Raw genomic sequence first — 26851 nt, 5'->3', positions numbered from 1 at the left:
GCACGCACTGAACTGTCATGGCTCTTGGCTAATCCCAACCACCTCATTCACCACTGCTAGGTATTTGCTCTCCCAGCCTCCCTCGCAGCTAATGGGGGTGACATGACACAACTCTGGCCAATGAGAGTAAAGAAGATTGCTGGGGTGCAGATTGTGGGGGCTCCTAGAACAGATCTTTCATAATAAAACAGATGTTGGAAAAGAGGCCTTCCCTCCTTCCAACTTGGCATGCTGGGATAAGAATGTGATGGCTGGAGCTGTGGCAGCCACCCTGCAAAAGGCTGAGAGAACTACAACCCAACTGATAGCTCTGTCTCTCTGGGATTGCACAGGACTGGGTGGAAGATGAGGGCAGGCGGTGGAGGGGCGGGCAGAGGCTACCTTGCGTTTGCGGGTGGTGAGCACTTGGAATGGCTGGATCTGCTTCTTTTCCCGGTCCCAAGCCACAGCTTCCGCGTCCAGGATGAAGGATGTGACTGATGGGAGTTTAATCTGAAAGGTGAAGAGGGGGACCCAGGACTGGTGAGAAGTGGCAGATGAGGCCAAAAGACAGACGCAGGGAAACAAATATCTTTTTCCTTCTGCAGCTCTGAAGATCCGCTGACAAACTGACGTCAACCTTAGAGACACATGTGAACACAGACCCCTTCTCTTGTTCCCCACTGAGAGGGGAAAAAAAACTATGTTTTCTGAGGACTTAACTATTTGGTCCCACAAGCTGGAAACCAAGGAGCCTTTGTCATCTTCCTCTTCCTCCCACTTCACACTCAATGACCCCGTGAACTTGTCCGTTTCCGCTCTGAAACTGCTAAGCTGTCCACCTGTCACCACCTTGCTGGGCCCAGTCCAGCCTAAGCCACAGCACCCTACTGGTCTCCCCGCTCCTGCACTGACCCCGTCCAATCCACTCTCCTCACAGCAGCCAGGCTGCTCTTGGCAAACCCCAAATCTGATCACTTCTCATCCCTGCTAAAAACCACCCCACAGCTCCCCAAAGCTGTGGGACCTCTCCTTGGTCAGCCCGTGGCCCTTCCTCGCCTCACCTGTCCCCCCCAGACTCCCGCTCTGTACCCCAATGCACTAGCCTTTCTGTTTCTTGAATGGGCTGTGCCCCTCCAACCACCGGGCCTTTGCACATGCTGTTTACTCTAGAATCTGCACGACTCCAGGGGCACCATTCCCACTGTACCCTGGGCTGTGCTTGGTGATGGCCTTGCTTTCCTGACACCAAGTCTAAGTCTTATTCTTTTAAAGGCTCCAATGAATGCTGGACCTTTTCTTCAGCGCCCGATCTCTGAGTATACTCATAGAGGCAGCAGCGGGACTCTGATGAAGATGTGCCTGCCCCGCCGTCTCTGTTAAAGCCCCAGCCTCCAGCACAGGGCTCAGCACAGGGCAGTCGCCCAACAAATACTTGTTGAATGAATGAGCGAAAGAAGCCAGATACAAAAGACCCTGTGCTATCACCACGTATCTGGAGCTCTAGCAGAGGCAAAAACGAACCTGTCCCAACAAAAAAGCAGACCAGTGGCTGTTGCCTCAGGAGATGGCTGATGGGGGTGGGGACAGGGGCCTACTTGGCATGGGGCATGGGGAAACATTCTGGAGTGACGAAAACACGGAAACGTTTTACATGCTGATTATGTGGGTGTATGAACTTGTCAAAACTCTTCAAACTCTATCAGAACCTTTTACAAAGCTACACCTTAAGCTGGTTTAAAACATCAGTGCTTGGCATGTGCCAGGAACTCCTTTAATGCCTGTGCCATATACTGTTACTTCTGTCCTGCTGCTTTAGGAAAGAGCAAGTTTCCTTATTAATTAGGGAAGGCAGGAGAATGGCTCTCTGACTCCTAAAAAAGCCCCCAAACCGCCCCCTTGAGGGCAGAGACGTCCCCGGCTCCAGGGCCTTTGAGACCCAGCCCTAGTTAGGCTGTGGGGCCAGTCTGCAGGCTGCCTTCACCCTCATCCCAAACCCTCTCCCTGTCAGAGAGCAAGATTCTGGCTTCCCCAGCCTCTGCTGCACCAGAGTGGCCATGGCAACCAGTGCTGGACAAGGACCCCCATGCTGGAGTCAGCCGGGGGTGGTAGGAGGTACCCAGAAAAGCACTAACTTTGTGGGAAGGGATAGAAGCTGGAACCCCTTTCCTGACTGTCTGGAAGCGTGGTGGCTACTTGGAGACCATAGGGGACAGGCACTGGGATGAAATGGAACCAGCCAAGGACAGTAGAGGACAGAGGACCAAGCTGGGTTTGGGAGGACCCTGGTGCTCAGCTGCGCCAGCCTAGGGCCACATGCCTTCAGATTTGAGAAGAAAATAACATCTGCAGTTGTTCCGTTATTTGCAGCCCAACACACTCCCATCTCCTTCCCATCAACCCCTGCTGTGCCGAGCTGGCCTGGCACCCGTAAGCGCAGCCCCGGCCCCCAGGTGAGTGAGAGGCAGCGGCAGGCGCCCACCTTGTGGACACGGCTGATGATATCGGGGTACCTCGCGGTATTGTCCTCCTGGTTCCTGCTGAAGATCTTCACCGCCCCGCCTTCCAAAACGTGGATCTGCCACAGTGGGGGAGCGGAGAGGGACTCAGGGCCGGGTCTGCCCCCAGGGGCCCCTCCTTTCTCTTCTTCACCCCACTTTCATTGGCAGACGGTTCCAGAAGCTCTGGAGGAGGTACTGGTGCAGAGACCTGAGTGAATCCTCTCCTTGGTTCAAACAGCACGTCCCAGCCCTGTGTGTGGAAGTCCCCGCCACCTCTGCTTCATCTCCAATCCCCACCCTCCTCCCCCTGCAAGCACAGGCACTTGACTCTGCGTGTATGTGTTGATCTGTCTGGATGTTGTTAGGCCGTAAACATCATTCTGGGTTTTATGATTTTAATTTATTCATTTTACTACGTCTGGGCCACAGTGCTTGAGTAGTGCTACATATGTGCCACCTAACACGTATATTACCCCAAGAAATAGTAGTGTGTGTGTATGACGTAATATATGACTTTAAATATATGTATGTATTTTTTAAAATCACTGTCACTATGGTAACTCATTTTGTTCATTTTCTTCTCAGCACTGTATTTCAAAGATCCATCTGCGTTGTTAAGCATCTACTGAACCCACCGTGTGTAGCCTCCTCAAGGCACCACAGGGTGGCGCCCACCAAGCTCACTTATCCATCCCCAGGTGAGGATCAGGGCGGAGCCGGCCCCAACTCCCCCCAGGACAGAAGAGCCACAAGGAGCATCCTTACAGCCCAGACCAAGGACATCTCCGGCCCTGGGAGGCACCCGTTACATTAATACACCCACCAGCAGGGCACGAGTGCAGCCAATGCTGCTTGAGCTCCCACTGCCGTGGGTCAGGACTGTGACGATATCAAAACTGATTCTCAGAGAAGCCAGTCAGGTGGCTATGAGCGCGGATTGCCCGGAGATGGGAACTACAGCCCCGAGAGATGCGCACGACCAGATGGCCTGGGAACTCAGGTCTGAGGGACCCCATGGCCCTGCTCGACGGCATGCCCCTTTCTGCAGAAGGGATGTGTCCACCCCCTTACCTGTGCCCTCTGCCCATCGTATTTGTACTCGCAGGTGAAAGCTGCCTCCTCAAAGCGCCTCAGGACCTCGCTGACGCCCCGGGTTGGGTGGGCCAACATTGGTTTCAGGGGGACCCCTGGGGGGTTGTGATGAGAGTGAGGTCAGGTAGACGGGGTGGGGGGGCACATTAGGGTGACAACCTCAGGATGACGAAGTGACGAGACAGAGGGAACCTGGGTGGCTGAGCCCTGGAGTGCCGCGCAGCCCCTCCCTGGCCTCCTGCCTCCCTCTGGACTCTTACGTACAAGAAAACAAGAGTCTGTCTGCCTGCCTGCCTCGCCTTTTGGGGTATCTCTGGTGTAGCAGCTCTAACACAGAAGTGGGAAGTCCGAGCAGAAAAAGAACGGCTTTTGGCACAGGGGACAGGACTGACTTTGGAGGAGAGGGTCCTGCGGCTTCTGAGACGGGTGCGCTCTGGGCAGCGGGCCCTCCCATGGCCGCCCTGGAGGGCAGAAGCCAAGGCCAGGTGGAGGGAGCGGAGCCGGAAGGCGGCCAGCCCAGCGCCTGGGGCCCAGGGTGAGGCTATAGACCGACTCCAGAGGGGCCCGTGGGGCTGGTACCTGGGCTCAGCGTGCAGTGCTCTGGGAGCCGCTCCACACCGTGCTCCAGCAACACGGGGACAATCCGGTCCAGGTCGGGCACCTCGCTGGGGTGGGGGGCGAGAACAAGGTGGGGCATGTGTTTCTAGAACTCTGCTCTCTGGCTGCAAGATCCACCTCTGCCTGCCACCTGGCCCCAGGGCCTACTCCTGCCTATCCCCGACTCCCCTTGTCGCCCTGTTTCTGTCGCAGTCCTCCCTCAGTGTCACTATATATCACTCTGACTCTGTCTCCCTCGAGCCGGGCCTGCCATTGCTCCCCAGTCTGTCATCATGAGATGAGCGATTCTCTACCTGGGCTACATGTCACAGCCATTCAAGGATGTGTTCAAAAAAGTGTTTCTTCAAGGCCAGCCTCCACTTGCAAAGATTCTGATTTAACTAGCCTGGGCAGGCCTGAGAGCGACAGTCTGTAGGTGCCCACGCAGGGGCAGAGTTAAGGCTGCCGCCCTGGCCCCAGAAGCTCTGCAGGGCTTGTCTGTCTTGTGTACCCAGCACCCAAGGGGCCTGGCCCAGAGCAGGTGCCCCGTGGGCATTTGTGGAATGGCTCGTTTGCCCTCCTGCCGCTGACACTCCATCTGGGCTGTCACCATCCCGCTGTGGCCAGCCCTGGGTCGGTAGCTAGCCAGGTCCCTCCATGTGGCTCTCTCTGGAGCCCTCACCATCACTCCACAGACGTCCTCTCCGTGACTGTCAAGACCTCTCACTGTGCGTCAGTCACTAGCCCCCATCTGGGGCTCTCGTGGCCTTTCCACATGCGCAGTCCTGTTTGGAACTTGAAAACCTCTTGATACCTCCTCCTCTTCTCTGTGTCTGCATCTCTCCCTGTCCCTGTGTCACTGACCCTTCACTGTTGGCCATCTTCCCGATCTTTGTCATCATCCCTGTGCCCAGCACCAGACTCGTCTGGATCACCACCCAGTGCTCTGTCACTAGCCCTGTGATGGTCACGGATGCTTGCTGGCTGCTGGCCCCTCCCACTTCACCCATGACCCCTCGGGCCCTTCCCACCACCCCCCTCTGGCTCCCCCCACCCCCCTCGCTCTGCCCAGGGCCCCTGGAACTCACCAGAACGTCTGCTTCAGGATCATGCCTTGCTCCTCCAGCCATGTCTTTCTGGCCTCTGCTGTCTTGCCCTTCCCAGCATCCACCACGGCTGGGGGGAATTCTAAGACAAGCCCCAGCAGAAGAGGCTTTGGGATGGGCCCAACCCTGCTCAGCCACCCGAGTCCACGGTGGGTGGTGGCGCCGGGGATGGTGTCCGCAGGGGAGAGAAGCCTGGAGTGGCAGTGGGAGGTGGGAACCACGTGTAGGGGTGGGCGTGGGCATGGACTTCTGACAAGGAGAAGGGCAGCCAGGTTAACTCGAGTGGTGGGCACGGGGCCGGCCACGGGGGCTCACCTTGACCTGGCGGGGTGAGGCTCACAGCCTGGGCGAGGGCCGCCAGCACTGACTGCTCTGCCAGCCCGAGGCGCAGCCGTCCACTCAGGGCTCTGGGGAGACAGCAGGTAACGGGGAGTGGGCTTGTCTGTATCTGTCCGACCCCGCCCTCTACCCCTTGCTCCTCTCTCCTCCAGTCTCCCCAACCTCGACCCTCTCCTCAAAACCAGAGCAACCAGAGCCGGAAGTGACCTGAGATCACACAGCCCCGCTTAACAGAGGAGGAAACAGGCCGGCCAGTAACCACCGTGACTGCTGGCAGCGCCTGCGGACAGAACTAGGGGCCTTGCAGGTGTCTCTGCCTCTCTCCTCAGCTGCCCTCTGAGAAACTGGAGTGGCTCGGGGAAGGTGGGAGCTGCGCCTGGAACTGGAAGGCAGCCTGCCCCAGGGGTGCCAGAGTGTGATGGTCAGGAACCTGTCCCCGCCACATGCCTTGCTTTGAGCCAGCAACCTCAGGCAGGAAGCTTCACCTCCCTGTGCCTCCAACTCCCCTTCTGTAAACTGGGGTGAGGCTAACAGGGCCCACCTCCAAGAGCTGCAGGGAGGAAGAAAGCACGTGGCATGGGGCAGGGTACCCAAGAAACACTCCAACGACTATGTCGGACAACTACTTCAAGGATGGCTACCACTTGGCTACCTTGCTTACCGTCCCCACTCAGGCCAAGGCAGACATCACTAATCAAACGTGGCACTCTTCACCCACGAGCTCCCACCCTTCTCCAGACAGTGCTACTGAGAAGAGGAGCCGGCTGTGAAAGGAAACCTATGTTCCCACCCCGCCCCCTCAGGGCCCAGGCTCCTCTCTCACGCTGTTCTCATCCAAGGGCGGTCGGGGCACTAGCAGTGATACAGCTGCCAGTCCTTCTCCACCTTCACCTCTCCCCACCCTCACAGGCCCCCATACTCACCTGGCGATGAATCGTGCTTCTGAGTGGCGGCAGGCCACAAAGAGGCCTTTGATGACGTCCATCTTCTTGGCTGTGGACTGAAGATATGGGGGAAGGGCAGTCAGTGCCTGGGGTGAAGGGAGGGGAGGGGACCACACCTCCCGCCAACCATGCTGCCTGGGGAGCTGCCACCCTTGGAATACCTGCCCCCCATCACCCTCCTCGCTCCCCCATTCCACGGCCACGTGCTCACAGCGTGGTGAAAAGCTCGCTGTCTTCTTACCTCCCACCCTAGCTTTGCTCAGCACATGTTTATGGAGCCGTGTCCCACGGCCTGCACTAGATCAGGGCTAGACTCTCAGGAAGAGGTTCCCTCGGTCTTGAGAGCAGCAGAAGGAAAGGAAGCTCTGATCCCACAAGCAGGACCAAGGCGATCCAGCCCTGAACAGTCTAACCAGAGCCTTTTGGGTCCCCAGGGGAAAAGGGTCTGGAAAGGGGGTGAGCCGCCTGCCCACTCACAGCGCTGCCGGCCAGCTGCGCGATGTCCCGGAACTTGGTGAAGACGCCGGAGGCGGTGAGGGCGGGCGGGGGCAGCATGAGCCTCTGGGTGCTGCGGCTGCTCTCAGCCACCAGCCCCACGTCGCCCTTCTCGGCCGCCTCGGCCCGGACCGACTCGAGCTGCCGGCCTTGGGGGGCAGAGAGAGAGGGTGCTGAGGGCAAGGAGAGGTGTGGCCACACGGCTCCCGGCTCCAGGCGGCCTAGATGATGAACCCGTCTACACCAGAGGGGATGTCTGGGGTGGTGTCATCAGTGTGTAGACGGGACTTAAAGCCTTGGGGTGGAATGCGGTCACCAGGGGAGCAAGTGTAGACGGAGAAGGTGGCCAAGGAACCCTCTGCCTGTCCTCCAGTTGCTCACTAACATCCTCCGGCAGAGCCCAATGGGCCTTTGCTTGTTTTCTGTCACCTTATCCTTTTGAAGTCATCAATTTAAATACAGTGGAGGTGCTCTGGCCTTACTTATTGTCTAGGCTGGGTCCCATGGACGCCCCTTGCTGTAAGAGTAGGCGGCTGGACCCCTATGTTCATAGCAGCACTAGTCACAATAACTAAAACATGGAAACAACCTAAATGTCCATCAACAGATGAAGGGATAAAGACGTGGCACATACATACAGTGGGGTACTACTCAACCATATAAAAAGAACGAAACAGTGCCCTTTGCAGCAACGTGGATGCAGCTAGAGACTACCATACTAGGTGAAGTCAGACAGAGAAAGACAAATACCATATGATATCACCTATACGCGGAATCTAAAATATGACACACATGAACTTATCTACGAAACAGAAACAGACTCACTGACACAGAGAACAGACTTGTGGTTGCCAAGGGCAGTGGGTGGGGTAGGGAAGGAGTGGGAGTTTGGGATTAGCAGACGCAAACTATTATATATGGGATGGATAAACAACAAGGTCCTACTGTAGAGCACAAGGAACTATAGTCAATATCCTGTGATAAACCATAATGGAAAAGAATAGGAAAGTGAATGTATATATATTGGGTTGGCCAAAAAGTTTGTTTGGTTAGTGAATACATTGTTCAATAAAACTCTTGGTGAAAATGAAAACTGTGTCTTTTATTTTTACTTAAAACCGAACAAACTTTTTGGCCAACCCAACATATGTATAACTGAGTCACTTTGCTGTACAGCAGAAATTAACACAACATTGTAAATCAACTCTAGTGCAATAAAATACATTTTAAAAAGAGCAGGAGGCTGGGAAGGTGGAGGCAAGTTATCACAACAGCTCTGCCTAGCAGTTCTCAACCTATCAGAACCACAGGCCCTTCCCAGGACAGGCATTTTGTGTCACTCCTCTCTACTCCGGAAGAAATGCAGAGATGACACAACTTACCCACACGTATCAGGTCAGCACAATGCCCCAATTCATGTACGAAGGAAACAGAGGGAAAGCAATTCACAAGGAAACAGCACGCATTTCAATCTCTGGCCGCTTGGCCAGAGATTTTTTTTTTTTTTTGACAACGACCTACACTTATCTATTCCATAGCATCGCTGATACGCAAAATACAAAGCAGGTTCTGGTGTCTGGATCCACCCCAACTCACTTCCAAAACAATTATATTCCGAAGGTTTATCTGGAAGCCACGAGGACACATGACCGAGTTGCCAGGCCCCGTGCCTGTAAGTGGTATCGCCTGACCAACTCTCCACACCCCTTGGGCCGGGCAGCCGAGGGGGGCCTGAGGAGACGCGTGTGAGCATGAACACGGAAGGGCGGAAACGGCCTCGGCCCCTTGGTCCCGTCTGGCAGCGAGGCCGGGCGGCACTGGCTGCCACCTACTCTCCACTCCTATGTAAGGAGGAGAAATCCTTCTTCCTTTGCGCCAGCGTGGCTGGGTTTTGTGTTACTGGCAGAGGGAAGTATCCTAGTGGACACAGTCTGCAGCAGGTCTGGTGTGATGTCAGCACCTAACAAATGTGTCTTGAGAGAACGTGTGGGAGGGTTCTGATCTCAGCTCCTCTGGTTCCGACGACCCCATGACTCTCTTCCATTCCTGGTCAATCTTCCTCAGGCACCTTGTCATCTCACGAAACCCTCAAACCTCTTCTTCCTTAAGCGCTGGTGCTGCGCAAGGTGTGACTCAAAGCCCCGCCCCTCTCCTCCCCAGAGACCCTCTCCCTGGGCACGAGAACTGGCCAGCACATAACCAGGCTTCCGAAGCTCAGGGCTCCCAGATCCTGCTCTGTGACCCAGATCTCCTGAGCTTCGTCTCCTCGATTGTTGGGTGGCCCACAGATACAGGTTGGTCCCAAGCTGAATTTAGTAACTTCCCCTGGACCGGCCTGCCCCTCAAGGTGTCCTGACCTGGTGGCGGGTCCATCATGATGGACCCGGGGGTATTCTTCTCACCTCCTCCATCCCTGACCCCCACAGGCAGTTCCCTCCTGGGCCCCGTCTCCCTTCTCTTGCCCTCTCCTCTGCTGCCCACGGCTCCCCTGGACCTCTGCCCCACTTCCTCCCCGGCCTCCTGGTTTCCTGTCCATCCTCCACACGGGCCCAGAACTGACCCTGCCCTTTGCCTGCTCAGGACCTTTCCACAGCTCCCCGACGCCGTCACAATAAACACGGAGCATTCCAGGCCCTTGGTGGGCAGGAGGCCCTGTCCACATGGCCAGCCAGCCTCTCCTAAGCACCGAGGGCTCGGCCCTCGGAGGCTGCCGGCCCCGCCCACACCCTGCTCTTTCCTCATCTCCTCTCGTGACTCTGCTGGTCAAAGCCCTCCTACCTCCACAAGCCCCAGCCCTCAGTCCCGGCCCCCGTCCTGCTCTGGGCCTGCAGCACCTCCTCCCACCCTGACCGGGTCTTGGCGCAGACCTGGTCCTGCTTTCCCCCCGCACCCTGCTCGCTGCCCTCGCTCTCCCCATCTCTCCACCTTCCCAGTCCCCCTCCATCATCTCCCAGGTGCTCCCGGCCTCTCCACTCCCTCCCTCGAAGCTCCCCCCACCACCGCTGGGGCTTCCACCACAGCGTCCCCCTCACCTGTGGCCTGGGCCACTGCCTTGAGGAGGATGCCATCGCCAATGCCGAGCTCCAGGCCCTGCTGGGGCGGCCCCAGGCGGTTGAGGCTGAGGTAGAGGACAGGGAGGAGGTCAGCAGGTGACAGGGCCGCCACGGAGCGCAGGAGGTTGCTCAGTGTCTCCACCATCCGGAGCCTGCAGGAGGGGACGGGGCGGGGGGATGTGTGTGACCACCTGGCGTTTCAGGACCAATGTGGGGCGGCGGTGGCAGGATAAAAGGAATCCGGGAACAGAGACGAGGAGAGGGCTCACGACCAGTGCCCGGTGTGTGACCCGAGCCACAGGCACCGTCACAGGCTGCTGGGGGGAAAAGGAATTCCATTTGACCGTCATCTGTAGAGAAGTAACAGCTGACGCATATGGACTGTTTTCTAGGTGCAGGCACTGGTGTTAAGCTCTCTGCATTCTCTAACTCCCTGAACTCTCACAGCTTCCCTGAGCTAGATATTATTTGATTTTAGAGGCAAAGGAACGGAGGCGTGGAAAGATCGTGTAACTTGCCCAAGGTCACAGAGCTAGTATCAGACTGAGATGGGGTTCTCGCTACAAACAAGACCTGGATTTCCTCTAACGTCGAGGCATGTCAGCCAGGTGGCGGCTACTTCTGACTACTTAGGCTAGACTCCGTTCCTGCCACCAGGAGGCGGGGGCTGTTTCCTCATGCCAGGGGTCTGGGCTCACCCTCACATCTTGCTCTGACCCACAAATGAGGCAGAAATGATGGCTGGGCCTCCTGAGCCTGGGCCTCCAGAGGGCCTGCAGCCACTCTCGTGGCCATGCCCGTGGCCTGTGATCTCGTGTGTCAGGGTGAAGCTGAGAGAGGAGAGGTTAAAAGGATTAAGCAGCTGGAGGCACAGAGGCTGCCAGAGAGACAGAGCCTGAAGGGCCTTCACCCAGCGGCCCCGGCCAGGCTGGCCTGGTTAATTACCGCGCAGAAACCTCTTCGATCTTCTCAAACGTCCGGGCCACAGCCAGGTAAGGGACTCTGCGGGAGGAAAAGAGAAAACAAGAGCTGTGCGTACACCCACGCTGCCCCTCCAGCCACCTTCCTCCCCACACCTCCCTGGGGACAGCCTTGCTAAATCCCCAGATGCACGCAACCCCCCCCAGCCACTGCCTGGGGCTTTCTCTCCGTCCCCTTCAGAGCTGCCGATGGTCCCCCCAAAACATGGAGGGGAGAGATTTGCCAGTTTTCTCCCACTGAAGCCTCCGGAGACAGGGCCTCCCGCAGTGCCAGGGACTGGAGAAGGACAGTCTGGGGAGGGCCGAGCCTCACCTCTGGCCCACCTTCCAGCAAGCATCGTCGACGGGATGGTAGTTGTTCTTGGCAGGATTGTAGCTGGATGGGTCCAGGTGTCTGTGGAGGGAAAAGGGAGACTGTAGGGTAGATGCCTGGGTCGAAGGGAAGTCATTCCTCCCGCTAATATTTATTGAGCACCTACTAAGTGCCAGGTACTATTCCAGGCACAAGGGCACAGAAGTGACTGAAAACAAGTTTGCTAACCAGGAGCTCACATTCCAGAGGGAGAGTCAGGGGGAAAAGACAAACAAAAAAACGTAAGTGAATAAATCATTTTAGATAAAAAATATTTTAGAAAACCAAGTAGGGGGAGGAATCACGATGGTAGGTGCTACTTCAGAGGGCGGTAGGGGAAGGCCAGAGGAGATGTTTGGGCAGAATGATGTGAGGAGTGAGCAGTGTGGGTACCAGAGAGAAGAGCATTCCAAGCGGGGGGAACGGTGAGTGCAAAGGCCCTGCGGCAGACACACGCCTGGCATGTTTGAGGAAAAGAAAAGGAGTCAGCGTGGCTGGAGTGGAGCAGCGTGACCTGAATGCTTTTCAAAGTCCACTCCAAGAGGCAAGGACCTCCCCCGGCCTCTCGGCCAATCCCTCCCTCACACTCTGGCTGGAACAGCAGGAGGAGGGTACAGTCCCTGGGTGCCACAAAGAGCCAGGCACCGTGTTAAGAGCACTACATCTGCTAGCAATCAGCCCTGTAGGCAGGGACTCTTCTACCCTCCATATCCAGATAAGGAAACTGGGCACAGAGAGGTTAAGCAGCTCACCTGAGGTCACACAGCTAGTAAGCAGCACAGTTCCAGAGACTGTTCTAAACCTCTACATTATACATGCCTCTAGAAATGCCTCACACTGACCCCAATAGAGCCACCACAGTCACGCTCATTGGGGTTAAAATCCCTGCTCCATCACTGACCAGCTGTGTCGTGGTGAGGAAGCAGCTTCCCCCTCTGAACCACAGTGTCTCCATCTATACGATGGAGCCACCAGGAGTCCCTACCCTGACACGTTGTCATGAGGTTAAGGAAGAAATTATGGTGAGGGTTCCCACTCCTTGGTGCACTCTGTGGGGAGCATTTTTAGAACAACACTGACTCCCCAGCCTCAGGCCTATTTCTCTACCGAATGTGGGGGGACAGAAGGGCGAGGGAGAAGACTTCAGATTTTTTTCGGCTCTTCAGCAGATCCTGATGCACAGACAGGGCTGAAGATGGCTGAGCTGGACGGAGCATGCTCAGTGAGCTGTAAGGACTCAGCATTTGGTAAGTGGTAGCCCTCCTGGTCCTTCCTATCATTACAATGAGAGACGGCAGAGCGCGGTGGATAAGAAGTTCTACAGCCGCACTGCCTGGTTCAAATCCCAGCTCCACCATACACCCCGTCTGCGACCTCAGCAAGGCGATCAAAATTAGTAACAATAACAATAACCGTAATAATAATAGCAGCCACAGCTTGCTGAGCTTGGGCATGGCCAGGCCCGAGTCTAAATGCTCCAAACCCTCAGGAGGAAACTGGCCCAGAAAGGCTAAGCCACTTGGCCAAGGCCGCACAGCTGACAAAGGTAGAGCTGGGATTTCTAACCTCTCCACAATACTGTCCTGTCTCCAAGCCTCACTTTTCTCACCTGTGAAATGGGGATATCAACAGAAACGACGCACAAAGTCGCTGTGAGGCTTCGATGCATTAGGATATGGAAGGCACACTGCCTGCTGCCTGGCACACCGTTAACAGTGGATAAAAGAGTGTGTTTTTGCCACTGATAAGTCCCCATTTTAAAAGCAAGGAAATTGGAGGCCCTGAAAGTTTGTCTCCTGGAGGCAGCCATCAGCAATCAGACTGGGAATATGGCATAAGCAAAACCATCGCAGGGCGTCCCTGGTGGCACAGGGGCTGAGAATCCGCCTGCCAACGCAGGGGACACGGGTTCAAGCCCTGGTCCAGGAAGATCCCACACGCCGCTAAGCAACTAAGCCCGTGCGCCACAACTACTGAACCTGTGCTCTAGAGCCCATGAGACACAACTACTGAGCCCGCGTGCCACAACTACTGAAGCCCGCGCACCTAGAGCCTGTGCTCCACAACAAGAGAAGCCACCGCAATAGAAGCCCACACACCGCAATGAAGAGTAGCCCCCACTCACAGCAACTAGAGAAAGCCCACACGCAGCAACGCAGACCCAACGCAGCCAAAACTAAATATAAGTTAATTAATTAATTAAAAACAAAACAGAAAACGATCATAGTATCACATGAAATAAAAATCAGGACATAAAACTTCATGTCAGACAACGATTTTGTTAGAGGAACTTATTTATAAATAACCTAAGCATGGACACAGGCCCAGAAGGCAAGATGGGGCAGTGCTGAAAAAGAGGCCAGGCTTAGGAACCAAGTGGACCCAGGTTTCAGGCCTGGCCCTACCCCCGCCTCCCTGTGTGACCCAGGGAAGATGACCTAACTTCTCTGGGCTACTAGTCTCAACGTCTGTGCAATGGCTAAAATACCTGCTTCTTCTGCAGGACTACTGCAGAGATGAAGTAAAAAGGCGTAACAGAAACCTTTAGCACCGGATCTGACACACAGTAGGCGTCCAAGAAAAGGAGCCAGCCGTTCCTACAGTGCAGTCACATGCTGAAATGGGGCCATTTAATCTCAGTAATCAGGTCTCAACTGGGGTACAAAATTGCCATTAAGAATCCCCCCAAAATTTTTATTAGAATAATTAAACCCTAATCACAAAATTTTAAGGCTGAAAGAATGTTTGGTGACTACCGGTCTCATTTTCGGAGGCCTACCTACAATCAGGTCAGAGAGATCTTGGACTCACTGCCTTATTCTGTTTAATCTGCTGGCATCTCTACAATAGATCCTGACTCACCCCTTGGTCTCGTCCTTTCTCAGAGCGCTGGGTCCCTCTTCTTTTGCTTCTTGTTTGATTGCTGGCTTCCGGGGAGCTGGGAATGAAGCAGGGAAATGGGTCCTTTCTCCTTCTGACAGCCCCTGCCTGCCAACCACTCTCCAGCCAGCATTGCGAGAGGCGAGTTAGACTTTCTAACCAAGTTAGACTTTCTAACCCACAGGAAGGCCGCACTCTCTGGAGAAAGATCCACCCGCCTCTCCCCAGCGCAACCCTGCAAGGTGAGGGGGAGAAACTCACAGAAGAAACTGCTGAGCATCTTGGGAGCTTTGGGGGGAGGCTTAGCCTGGCCGTCCTCCTGTGGTCCCTGCTTCACGGCCACCTTGGGCTCTGAAACACTTTCTGTTGGGGGCTTTGCTTTGAAAGCGAGAGAGGTCAGATGGTGATGCAAACTATTTTTTTTAACCTCAAGGTCATTCTGACCCTGAAGATGGAAGACATAATCAATTCTGCCCTTTTCCTTTCCATAGTTTCATTTTGGAGCCTCTCAGGCCTGATGCTTTAGGACTAACTAGTGGAATTCTAGCACCTGGCCTGAGATTGGAGACTTACGGATGGTGGGAAAAAAATCTCGGTACGATAAGAAGAAAATATTCCCACTTCTGCAGGTGCAGAAAATCAGATACGATCCTGCATCCTAAAAATATCCCCACAGCATTCTTTCTGCCATGGGAGTCTTCTGGACACCTCCCTGCAGGAGCTGTTCTATGGCCTGGAGGGTAACTTTAACCTCTAAAATCTTGTAACTCACCCTGGTTATCTAACTTAAAAAAATTATTGCTCGGGACTTCCCTGGTGGTCCAGTGGTTAGGATTCTGCACTTCTACCGCAGGAGGAGCAGGTTCGATCCCTGGTTGGGGAACTAAGATCCCACATGCCGTGTGGTGTGGCCAAAAAAAATTTTTTTAATTAAAAAATTTTTAAATTATTGCTCAATTAATAACATACAGTGCCTACAATTTCTGAAAGATATTTTGCTGGAGGATGACTGGCTCTTTTTTTCCTCACATGCACAGAGGAAAAATAACAATAAAAATAATAATAGCGGACTTCCCTGATGGTCCAGTGGTTAAGACTCTGCACTCCCAACTCAGGGGACCTGGGTTCGATCCCTGGTCAGGGAACTAAACTAGATCCTGCATGACGCAACTAAAAGATCCTGCACTCGGCAATGAAGATCCTGCATGCCACAACTAAGACCCAGCGCAGCCAAATAAATAAATAAATATTTTTAAAAAAAAATAATAATAGCAATAGAACCTATAATTTCCCCTAGAATTTGCATTTAGACAACACACTGGAGAATCTTATTTAAGTCTTATCTCATCTGAGCCTTAAATTAACTGTCCTCCAAAGACATCTGACCCCCAAAACCAGAGAGGTGGGGCTTCAGGGAGGAAGAGGACCAGAAACTCACTGGAGGTCTTCAGGGGCTCAGGGGGTGACCTGGGCTGGTCCCCTTCTTCTGCTTCCTTCTTGTTGCCCCCTTCAGGCTCTGTGAGGCTTTCTGTCGGTGTCTCTAATTCTGAGGACCGATTAAAAAAAAAGCCAGATGGCAAAAAGTCACTATGACCACTCCCCACAAAGGGCATTTCGATTCCCAAGACACTCTGCCCCCGTTTTTTCTTCGCTGTGCTGACTGAACATCTGTGAAGTGACGAGAGGTGTGAGAGCCCGCTCCTGGTCAGCCCTGAACCAGGCAGGGCCCTTGAGGGAAACCAACTCCGATGCTCACCTGGGCAGCTAAGAAACAGAGAGGGCCAGTCTTTTCTTATAAACCATTATTTTAGAATTATTCACTGCAAAATAGAACTGGAAAGGGTTCAAAATGCCAACAGTGACTTGTTAGAGATAAAAATAAAGGTGTTTTTTTAAGCTGACTGGAAAAAAAAAAAAACCCACCTCCAGGGTAATAATAAAAACTGCATCAACTAACTTGGGAAAAATCTGCCTCAGTAGAAAGAAGCCCCACCTCACCCCCCAAAATCCCCAGACACAGGCAATGGCTAAAACTGCATGATTTATAGTAAAATTTGTTACTGACTAAAAATTGCCAACTGGAAATCAAATCTCCACCAAACTCAGATCTTCCCTGGGAAAGATAAACCTAATAAGGACCTTTTATTAAACAAACACATTGACAGTGGCAAAGGCTACGATTATTATGATCTCGTACAGGCCCCAAATGATCAATGGATCAGGTCTTTATGGGTGTGTTTCCCACGGAGGACATTTTACATCTTCAAGGGAAATTGGTGACATCTGCTGGACACCGTATGACCTACTAGCTCAGGGTATTTTGCTTGTCAGTATTAGATCACATTCCTGGCAATTCCTGACGTTAGCTTTCTGCAAGGCTGGGTTCTCACTGGTGGTGTGATAAAAACCAAGTACTGCACAAAAATCACCAAGGAAAGTGGCAGTGTTCAACTGGATTCCAAAGTCTGAGCAATTGTGCAGTGCCCAGGAGACATCACAATTAGTAACTAATTATGATTATGTAACAGTGAAATTAAATATTATTTTTCCTTTCAACGTTATATGTATTATTTTCTCAAATGCCCAAGTTGCCAGAACATAAATAAATAGTTGTTCAGACTTAACAAACCGAACAGTAAAGGTATTGGCCTTGAGGCACCGTGAAAAAGTTGCTAAGGCACCATGGGCCCTGGAAGTTTGCGAACCTCTCTGCTTTCTGGTAAGATTTACAACAAAAAACAAACCATTTAGAGGAAAATATATTCCCTATGAGAAACATAAAAATAGAAGAGAAAAATGAGAAGCTGCATATGAATTCGTACTGAATTAAGATGGCCAAACGAATGTATTCCAGAATGTTTTCATGACAAAATTCCCCGGGTGGGGCTGTGGGATTCTGACAGACTCGTGTGGATTCTTGGACAGAGGTGTCAAATCAGTGGGGTCCTCACAGCCTGCCCTCTCAGACAGGCCCCCGCCCCTCCAGATCACACTTGCGTGCGCACGCGCACACACACACACACACACACACACACACACACGCAGTCAGTCCCACAGGCCCCTGCCCCTCCAGATCACACTTTCTCTCTCTCTCTCTCTCTCTCACACACACACACACACACATGCAGTCAGTCCCACAGGCCCCTGCCCCTCCAGATCACACTTTCTCTCTCTCTCTCTCTCTCTCTCTCTCACACATACACACACACACACACACACACACAGAGTCAGTCCCCAACCCCAGGGCCTTACCTTCTTCCTCCTCCTCCTCCTCCTTCCTCTTCTTCTTGGTTCCTCCGTCCTCGTCCTTGCCCTGCTCTTGCAGGACATCCTGAAATGTCCGTTTGGAAAGCTGCTTCCGGGCTGGGAAGGCAAAGGGCTCAGTGTGGCCTCCTTGCCGGCCCGCCTGCCCCACCCCGGTGAGTTCAGACCCCGCGATGATGGGGCCCTGAGAAGGCTCTGGGCCCCTGCCCTCCTCCGCCTGCCCACAGCCACGGCTCCCGTGCAGGCCGCTGCTGCTTCCTGCCTGTGTGACCCCGAGCAGGTTCCTTCATCTTAGGAGCCAACAGCCACCCTCCTCTCTGCCTCACCTCTCACCACACACTATCCTCAAACCCTTCCTGCTCCCCAAATTACACCTTATTGCCCAGAGACGCCGAGGTGTATGGGATTCCCCCATGTGCCGTGCTGTTCCCACCTGGAGGCCTTTGCACGGGCTGTCTTGGCTGCAACACTTCCCAACCGCCCTTTCTCATCATAGCCAACCCTAACCCATCTTCCAAGACTCAGGCCAGATGGCACCTCCTCTGGGCCCCCTCAATCCAGAGCTCCCCTAGCATCCGGCGTTACCACTATTTTTCCTTATACCAGCACCATCCGTGGAAATATGCAGTGAGCCACGTACATCATCTTTAACTTTCTAGTGGCTACACTGAGAAAAGGAAAAAGAACCAGGAGAATTGTTTGAATAATATCGTTTACTTAACCCAATAAATCCAAAATATGATGATTCCAACATGTTTTGAATATTAAAAGAAATGAGTAACATTCCTTTTTCTATGCTAAGTCTTCAAAATCCGATGCACTTAAAAGCACGTCTCAATTGGGCACTAAATTTTCATCAGAAATACTCGATATGTTTAGATTTCATGGAATTTACCGTTGAGAAAGTAGCTTCACATATCCGAGTTGATCAAATTATTGCAAGGCTTCAATAATTGAAACTAGAGTTAGCTTTCCGATTTAAATTGAATTAAAGTAGCATTAAAAATTCAATTCCTCTACTGTGCAGCACAGGGAACTCTACTCAATACTCTGTAATGACCTACGCAGGAAAAGAGTCTAAAAACGGGTGAATATACGTATATGTATAACTGACTCACTTTGCTGTACAGCAGAAACTAACAATACTGTAAATCAATTATACTCCAATAAAAATTTAAAAAAAATTTTAGTTCCTCAATCACCACGGTTCAGGATCTCAGCAGGTCATCACCCTGCGTCATGTGGGGGGTCTCTCCCCTGTCCCTCCCCTGTGTAAAAATCTTCCCAACCCCCCTGGCGACAGAGGTGCCGCTCCTCAGACAGGCTTTCCATGGACCTTCTCTAGTCTCATTGCTCGTTGTCCCCAACCCCACACTCTGAGCACCAACACACCTACCATCAGTGCCCCCAAGGCCTTTTCCCCTCCTCAGTCCCTGCTCACTCCTCTTCCGTCCCTCAGGGCTCAGCTTGGTTAAGCTCTCTTCTAGAAGTCTCCCTTGAGTCAGGGGCCCTACCCTGGGCTCCCACAGTGAGCTGTGTGGCCTCCAGCACTGCACACATCACAGTGACAATAACCGGCATTTACTGAGCGCTTACTGTAGGCTGGGCCCAGTTCCAGGCCCTTACACGTATTCACTTTTAATCCTCCCAACATCTCTGGGTGGGAGGTACTGTAATTATCAGTCGTTTTAGGGATAAAGCCCAGAGAAGGGAAGTCATTTGCCCAACGTCACACAGCCAGTGGATGGTGGAGCCGTGCTCTTAACCACAACGCTAAAATCGGAGCTGTCACGAGGACGGCTGAATGATGCAGAAATCCAAGTGTGGACAAACACAGGCAACTGAAAGGGCGAGGCCAGGGGGTCCTTACCCGTGCGACGCTTCGGGATCCCTGACGGGGAGACGACCGTGGGAGAGGTGCTAGAGTGGGAAGGGCTGCTCTCAGGCAGTGTGCCAGGACTGGGAGGGGAGACTTGTGGGGAATCTGGAGCACGCTTCTGGAAGGGGAGAGAAAGAGCAATTCCTGAGTGAGAGGAGGAAGGAGGGAGCACCCAGCTACGTCATTTTCCAAGCACTTGAGAGTACAGAGGGACTCAGCCCCACTTAGGCCTCATCCCCTCTTACCTGGGCCATCCCTCCACCATCCTGTGTAGTTTCATGGTCCCAGACTGTCCCTATTATGGACCCCAATAACAATTCTTTTTTTCCTAAAGTAACAGAATCTTTGATTTTTAGCTAGGCATAATACAGCCCAACTAAAAACTACACTTCCCAGGATCCCTTGCAGCTAGGTGTGCTCAGGAGCCCGAGGACTACACTTCCCAGCCTCCCTTACATCTAGGTGTGGTCAGAAGCCCCAGGTCTACACAATGCAATGTAAGGATATACAGGTCCACTGGTTCAAATAACATTCACCTAAAGGCAAGTGGAGTGCCCTGCTCTTCCCACTGGCTGAATGTGGGCATTCACTTGGACAAGGGCATCTAGGGATGGCAAGCAACAGTATAGAAGCACCCTGGGGCAGAGTTAGCTGAGGAAAAGACGAAGATGACAAGGAAGAAGCGGCTTCTGAGGGGCCTTGGAGGCTCTGTAAGGACCAGCTTTGGCCTGAGCTGGCAACGCCAGGGGGTTTGAGCAGGGCGAAGACAGGAGCTCACTTCACCATCGACAGACTGAGAAGTGCTGCACTTCAGACGTTATCCTCAGAGCAGCCAACAGGCATGAAATGACTTAAATGAGAGGAGCAAGTGAGCCGATGCACTTGAAGGTAGAAAGCCCTCCCACAACAGGAGAGACTGGACGGATTTCCGAGCCCTTCCTCTGTAGCAGGCATTCTTCTCTGATCCGTATGTGAATCGACTCACTGCACCTTCACGGCCACCCTACGAGGCGAGGGCTATCTATCGGGAGCTGCTCGTGCCAGCTGAGGCTGCCCAGGCACCCCAGGCCAGGGAGCCGAGCCCAGCCGCCGGGCAGAGGCGGGGTTAGGAGCACAGAGACCAGGCAGGACCACTCAACTCCTCCACCCGCTGGGGCATCATCTCCAGAATTCTCCTGAGCAGCCACTGCACTCAGCTCCAAAGGCCAATGGGAATGATGGTTTCTTCTGGTAAATGTGGGCAGGCTGCTGGGGCCCTACCTGGATTTTGGGGGGCTTGGGGGCTTCCTCCTCCTCGTCCTCCCCTTCGCTGCCCAGGACCCGGGCCGTCTTCCTCCCTGGCCTCTTCACTGGAGAGTCGCCCTCAGGTACCACTCTATTCCGCTCCTTCAGCGCCACCCTGGAGGATGAGAAAATGGAGGTTTTATTCCAGCAGATAGAGTGGGGACGCTACTCCCAAATTCTCCAGCCCCTTCATTATGTTTCATTCCCTTCCTTGCCTTTCAAGCATTCAATGAACATTTTCTAGAGGCCTCCTCAGCATATACTCTTAGTCACGCATCCACCCATCCCGCTCTCTGGAGGCCTCCTGTGTGCCCACCCTGTGATGGGTGATGCTGAGGAGCACGTGAAGTCCCTACTGAGGGCGGAGACTGGCCTCCAACATCCCTTTGGAGACGCTCTTTCAGTCATGTAGGCCCGAGTCCCCTAGGTAGGGACTACATTTCCCAGCCTCCCCTGCAGCCAGGTATGGCCATGTGATGAGTTCTGACCAATAGGATGTTGACGCCTGCAACCTGCTCCTGACTGCTTGTCCTCACTGCTCTCTTATCCCTAGAAGTTCGACTTGCTGACCCCTTTGACAATGCAGGTGAAGGCAGGACAGAGCAGAGAGAGAGGGAGAGAAAGAACCTGGGTCCCAGTACCACCAAGTGGTACAGAGTCGCCTAGCTGCCCCAAACTGCTTAAACAGCTCAGAATCTTTCAAGTGAGAAAGAGGCAATTTTAACTTTAACCAAGTCACCATGACTTTGGTTACTGGTAAAGCAGCCCAACGACTCCCCTAACACCAGCTCTGAGGCACTCCCAGTCTGGTGAGGAACACAGACACGGCCGTCAAACTACAACCAATATGGCTGCTGATGGAAGTCACTTAAGGGGCTCAGAACACAGCTGATTCCTACCGGTTTCTGCACTCATAAAGCTCGCAGTCTGGACAAAGACCAAGATGTACACAAACACCTCCCTACTTAGGTCAATGACGGCACGCTCTTGTCATGGAACATTAAAGAGAATAAAGTGAGTTTAGATGAAGTGTGTGGCTCTAAGACATTTTTTTGTGGGGAGAGAAAGCAGACTGTCAAATCTGTGAGAGGAGTTGCTGCTGATTTTATTCACTGCTAAGCCCACAGAGTCTAGGTGCCCGGAACATAGTAGATTCTCAGTAGATATTTGTTGACTAAATGAATCTATGCAGTATGATTCCATGAATGTAAAAGATACATGTTTGCCCATATGTACCTGCAACTTGCATACAGAATAATCCCGCTTTTCCTATTTAAAAATAAATTTAAAATGTGTATTATTATCTGTTGTATGTCAGGCATGTGCCAGCTACTTGAGATATAACAGTGACCAAAATGAGAGTCCCTGCCATCCAATATATAAGTGTAAGAAACACTTATTCATTCAGCAGTTATCTATTGAGCACCTACTATGTGTCATAACTAACTGTATTAGGCGCACGTATGTTTTTATGCATAGAAAAAAGGTATGGAAGGATATACCTCAGATTGGTAATAGTAGTTTCTCTGGAGAGTAAAACTGGAAGCACTTCAAATTTTTATTTACCTACTTCTGAGCTGATGTATTAATAATTACCATGTGTAATTCCACATGTGGCTATCTATGCTAGAAAAAAAAATCTGCACGTGTGCTCAAGAAGTCACACATACAGACTAAATTGCAGCATGGATTGTTTCAGCCCAAAAGTGGAAACAACCTAAATACCCATCGGTAGGGGGACGTTAAATAATTTCTACAGCACATCCATAAAACGGAACACAAAGCAGAAGGTAAAAGGGATCCGAGGGTCCTTTGTGTTCAGGAGTGGAAAAGATCTCTAAGTCATACTGTCACTGAAGAAAGCAAGTTCAGGAACCATATACGCAGTATGATCTCTATTTTTCAAGACATTAAAACATGTCACAGAAAATAAAACCACACACAATAAGTGTGTATATATAGCAGTGCAAACACAAAAGGGGCAGATCTAAAAGTCGAGAGTGTTGATAAATTATGACCTCATTCTTACCACTTACTGAGCGTCTTTTATGAACCAGGCACTGTTCTATAAGTCGTTAGTGTGTTAATGCATCAAATCCACACAGAAAGCCTGATATAGATCATGATACCCTGCTACCCGTGAGGAAACTGGGGTACAGGAAGTGAAGTTACTTGCCCAGGTTCCCAAACTGGGGACGTGAGCTAAATCTACCCTGAGTGCATGCTTTGGAAAGCTGACCGGTCCAGGGGCAGGGTCTTCCCGAGAATCTGTGACAAGGACGCTGGAGGAAAGAACATTGTTCTCTTCTATTTAGATGCGGCCAGTGGCAGGGTCTCTGCCTCATGCAGTCTGCTCCAGAATGAAGTCAAGACACTGGGACGGAGCGCTGAAGACAACTCTGAGGCCCTGGATCCAGCTGTGCCTGAAGATGACCCTACCCTTGGCTTGTCCAGTTACCGGAGTCAAAAATTTCCCTGTGGGGCCCTGAGATATTCTGAGCCAGGTCCTGCCTGATAAAAGGAACAGATTCACCACATCCCAGCCCCAGAACGTACTTTGGAGGGGACTCTGTTTCTCTGGTGCTGTTGGATATCTCCTTCTCTGGCTTCTTCACTTTGCCCTCTTTCTTGGGCTGGAAAAATGACCTGGAGGAGCAGAGGGTGGGGTGCGGAAAAGTGAATGATAACAGAACCAATAACCCCTCTAACACACACCACATTCCACAGCTTCCGATGCCCGTCCCCGTCCCAGGACGCAACAGAAGACTTCAAACAACCCCCTTAGACCAATAAGGAAAACTGAGGCTTATCAGATGGAGGAGGCAACGTTCTGCTTATTTTTCTGCCCCAACTTGCCACTCACCTGAGACAGGACACATCCCGATTTCCATTCCACAGGGATTAACTATGCACTTACTATGTGCCAAGGCCTGTCCTTGGAAGCTAGGGGCAGGGCAATGACCCAGACACATATGCCCCTGCCCTGGAGGGGCTGACACTCTAGTGGGGTAGGCAGACATTAGCAAATAGGTAAATATAAAATGTCCAAAGGCGTTACGTGCTCTGAAAAAGATAAATGTGCCCTCCCCTCTCCCTGAGCCTGATGAGGCTGAGTGGCTTGCCCCAGAGAGCAGAATACTGAGAGGGGAAAAACAGGGGCTTGACGGCGCAGGGACCTGGCCAAGCGAGGAAGGTTAACATTGCCTATGATGTCTTGGGGACGTCGTGCACCCCCAATATGAGGCAACGAGAGGGCACCTCACCTCAGTGCCCAAAACCCCAGGCTAATTATGAGAATGTCGGACAAACCAAACCGGGGGTAAGGCTACAGGTGTCATGACAAAGAAAGCCTGAGAAACTGTCACCCAGAAGAGGCATGACAGCTAAATGCAACATGGCTCCAAATCAGATCCTGGAACAGAAAAGGACATTAACAGATAAACTGGTGAAATGCAAATGAAGTCTGGAGCTTAGTTAAAAGGAATGTATCCCTGTTGGTTCCTTTTTGTGACCAATGGACCACAGTGATGTAAAGTGTCAACAACGGAAACCGGGTGAAGGGTGTACAGGGACTCTCGGTACAACTTTACAACTTCCTGGTACGTCTAAAATAATTCCAAAATTAAAAGTTTACTTAATCTTTAAAAAATAAAATAGGGACGTCCTTGATGGTCCAGTGGTTAACATTCTGCACTCCCAATGCAGGGGGCATGGGTTTGATCCCTGGTCAGGGAACTAAGATCCCACATGCCACATGGCACGGCCAAAAAAGGAAAAAATTTAAAAATAAAATAAAGCAAGGTGACAGAAAGCAATCAAAAGTGCTGTCATCCCAGGAGAGACTGTTCCCAGATTTCTCATCACCTGAGAAAAATGCAGCATAGGATCTGTGTAAGCCACCAACTCCCAGGTCTCTGTGGGTGACATCCAGGTCTGGATCTGTCTAGAATCCATCCCCTCCTTCTGGGAATAGCCCTCCACGTTCCTCTTGTGATGCCCGTTCCCCCACATTCTCTCAGTCCCTATGGTTCGCGTGGGTCTGCCCTTTCACCCACAACCAGGGCACAGGCCCTGGGCCTGGCCACTCAAGGCCCTGCATCCCTGGGGCTACGACAGTGGCTGGCTCAGGGACCGGCATGTGGCCCAAGGTGGGCCAATGAAACTTAACTCTAGATATTGTTGTGACAGCTGGGAGAGAGACCACCTCTTTCCACCGGGATTGCTGACTCTAGGATACTAAAAGCCTAAGGAAGACAGCCTGCCAGAGTGATACAACATCCAAGAAAGCAGAGCTGAACGATGGAGACAGAGTCCCAGTGAGAAAGTCTGGACAACTGCATCTGACTATTAAAGCCAAGTTTCGGGCTTCCCTGGTGGCGCAGTGGTTGAGAATCTGCCTGCCAATGCAAGGGACACGGGTTTAAGCACTGGTCCCGGAGGATCCCACATGCCGCAGAGCAACTAGGCCCGTGAGCCACAACTACTGAGCCTGCGCGTCTGGAGCCTGTGCTCCGCAACAAGAGAGGCCGTGACAGTGAGAGGCCTATGCACCGCGATGAGGAGTGGTCCCCGCTCACTGCAACTGGAGAAAGCCCTCGCACAGAAACGAAGACCCAACACAGCCAAAAATTAATTAATTAATTAATTAATTTTTTAAAAAGCCAAGTTTCCACTACACAAGCCAAAGAATTCCTTTTCTGTTTTTCCTGAAGCCAGCCTGACTGAGTACCAGGTTCCTCAAGCCGGGCATTACGGGCATTTCAGGCCAGATCAGTCTTCATTGTGGAGGGCTACCCGGGGCATTGTAGGATGTTTAGCAGCCTGCCTGGCCTTTATCCACTAGATGCTAGTAGGAAATTCCCTCTCCCCCCAGGTGGTGACAACCAAAAATGTCTGTTGTTCCCTGGGGGACAAAACTGCCCCTAATTGAGAATCAGGGGTCAGGGTCTCTGAACTTTGCAACTAAAAATTTTGGTTACTACACTACCCATTTTTCCGATCCCCTTTCCCACTTTCCGTACTGCTCAACTCCTGGAAATCCCTACGTGAAGACTAACCCGAGTTCTTCTAAGATAAGGCGCAGAGTCAGAGAGGGGAGGGGAGAACTTGGAGTATGTAAGCCGGTGGCAGGGGTGTGGGGAGGGTACTTACATAATACTTCGCTGCATGATGGCGTCAGAATCCTCCCCTCCCCTGTCCTCCTCTTCTCCAGTGGGCAGTTCCTAAAGTAGACATCCAAATACTTGGTGAGGATGCTGATTGTGCGGGGATCAAGACAGAAACTTTCACACATTGAGGTTTGGGGAAATCACCCTGAAATCTACATCACCTGGCTTGAACTTGACACTCACTGAACAGCCCATCATATGGCCTGTCAAACGTACAACGTGCAGCTGCTTTAACCAACTAAAGAAGAGAATGCATTTACCAGAAATAAAGAACGTCCACTCTGAAGATAGGGATAGATGTCTCCCTTCCTATGACAGCCGGGCTAGTAGCCCTTCAAGGACAAGGTTCCCTTCCCAGGTGCCACGGCCATACTGACTCACTGTGTCTGCATGCTAATCTTTTTTTTTCCTCTTTTTGACACCTTGAAGGAATGTACTCCCGGTCGTGTTTGATGTACGTTCTTTGTTCTAACAAGATATAAAACTGTGCTGAAAACCATGCTTCTCTGGAGCAGTTGCTCAGAACTGAGAGGCTGTCTCCTGAACTATAGTCCTCCGTTTGGCTCGAATAAAACTCTTTTTTTTCTATTCCCATTATAGATCGTTTCTCAATTGTTTACATTGACACTTCTTTTCAGAAAGAAAAAGCCCCCACAAAATCAGAAACACGAGTGTCCCCATCAAGAAGAAACTCTAGTTTTTACAGACCAGAATGATTTGCTGGTGAGATTTATTAGTGAAGAAAAGAGGTCTGAGTCAGAGAACAGGCGCTTCCTTTACCGTATGGAGCCTGCTTTTTGTCTAATACAATGACATACTGAAGACCAAAAGGTTTTGTTCAGTTGGGTTTCTTTTTTAGCTAAATTTTCAGGTTAGTGAAAAAAATTTTTGCATTGATTATATAATATGCTACAATGGCTGTGAGACATGGCAGTTCA

The 26851-nt window shown here is 52.1% G+C and overlaps 1 protein-coding gene across 5 annotated transcripts in view; it reads right to left on the bottom strand.

The window, feature by feature from the left end:
* LIG1 (DNA ligase 1) overlaps positions 1 to 26851 on the bottom strand; it is a 41674-nt gene that overhangs the window by 6025 nt on the left and 8798 nt on the right. For 4 of the 5 annotated variants that reach the window (XM_022585215.3, XM_089902633.1, XM_089902631.1 and 1 more), the window contains exons 2-20: positions 25897 to 25967; positions 23302 to 23391; positions 20722 to 20860; positions 19453 to 19579; positions 17571 to 17681; positions 15757 to 15864; positions 14580 to 14696; positions 14301 to 14376; positions 11400 to 11480; positions 11052 to 11108; positions 10086 to 10258; positions 7036 to 7202; positions 6538 to 6614; positions 5591 to 5682; positions 5258 to 5357; positions 4152 to 4237; positions 3552 to 3667; positions 2462 to 2557; positions 382 to 492 (exon numbers count right to left, since the gene is read on the bottom strand). In XM_022585215.3, coding sequence (XP_022440923.1) covers positions 382 to 492; positions 2462 to 2557; positions 3552 to 3667; positions 4152 to 4237; positions 5258 to 5357; positions 5591 to 5682; positions 6538 to 6614; positions 7036 to 7202; positions 10086 to 10258; positions 11052 to 11108; positions 11400 to 11480; positions 14301 to 14376; positions 14580 to 14696; positions 15757 to 15864; positions 17571 to 17681; positions 19453 to 19579; positions 20722 to 20860; positions 23302 to 23391; positions 25897 to 25913 — 1941 coding nt within the window. In that variant the 5' untranslated portion in view covers positions 25914 to 25967. The remainder of the gene's footprint in view (positions 1 to 381; positions 493 to 2461; positions 2558 to 3551; positions 3668 to 4151; positions 4238 to 5257; positions 5358 to 5590; positions 5683 to 6537; positions 6615 to 7035; positions 7203 to 10085; positions 10259 to 11051; positions 11109 to 11399; positions 11481 to 14300; positions 14377 to 14579; positions 14697 to 15756; positions 15865 to 17570; positions 17682 to 19452; positions 19580 to 20721; positions 20861 to 23301; positions 23392 to 25896; positions 25968 to 26851) is intronic. The other variant, XM_089902632.1, reaches the window with a different exon arrangement.

The sequence above is a fragment of the Delphinapterus leucas genome, chromosome 20, assembly GCF_059928025.1.
Source record: "Delphinapterus leucas isolate spDelLeu-1000000601 "Yukka" chromosome 20, BTC_Dleu_Yukka2, whole genome shotgun sequence".
Lineage (NCBI taxonomy): Eukaryota > Metazoa > Chordata > Mammalia > Artiodactyla > Monodontidae > Delphinapterus > Delphinapterus leucas.
The sequence above is the reverse complement of the archived record's forward strand: the minus strand, read 5'-3'. Positions and strand labels throughout refer to the sequence as shown.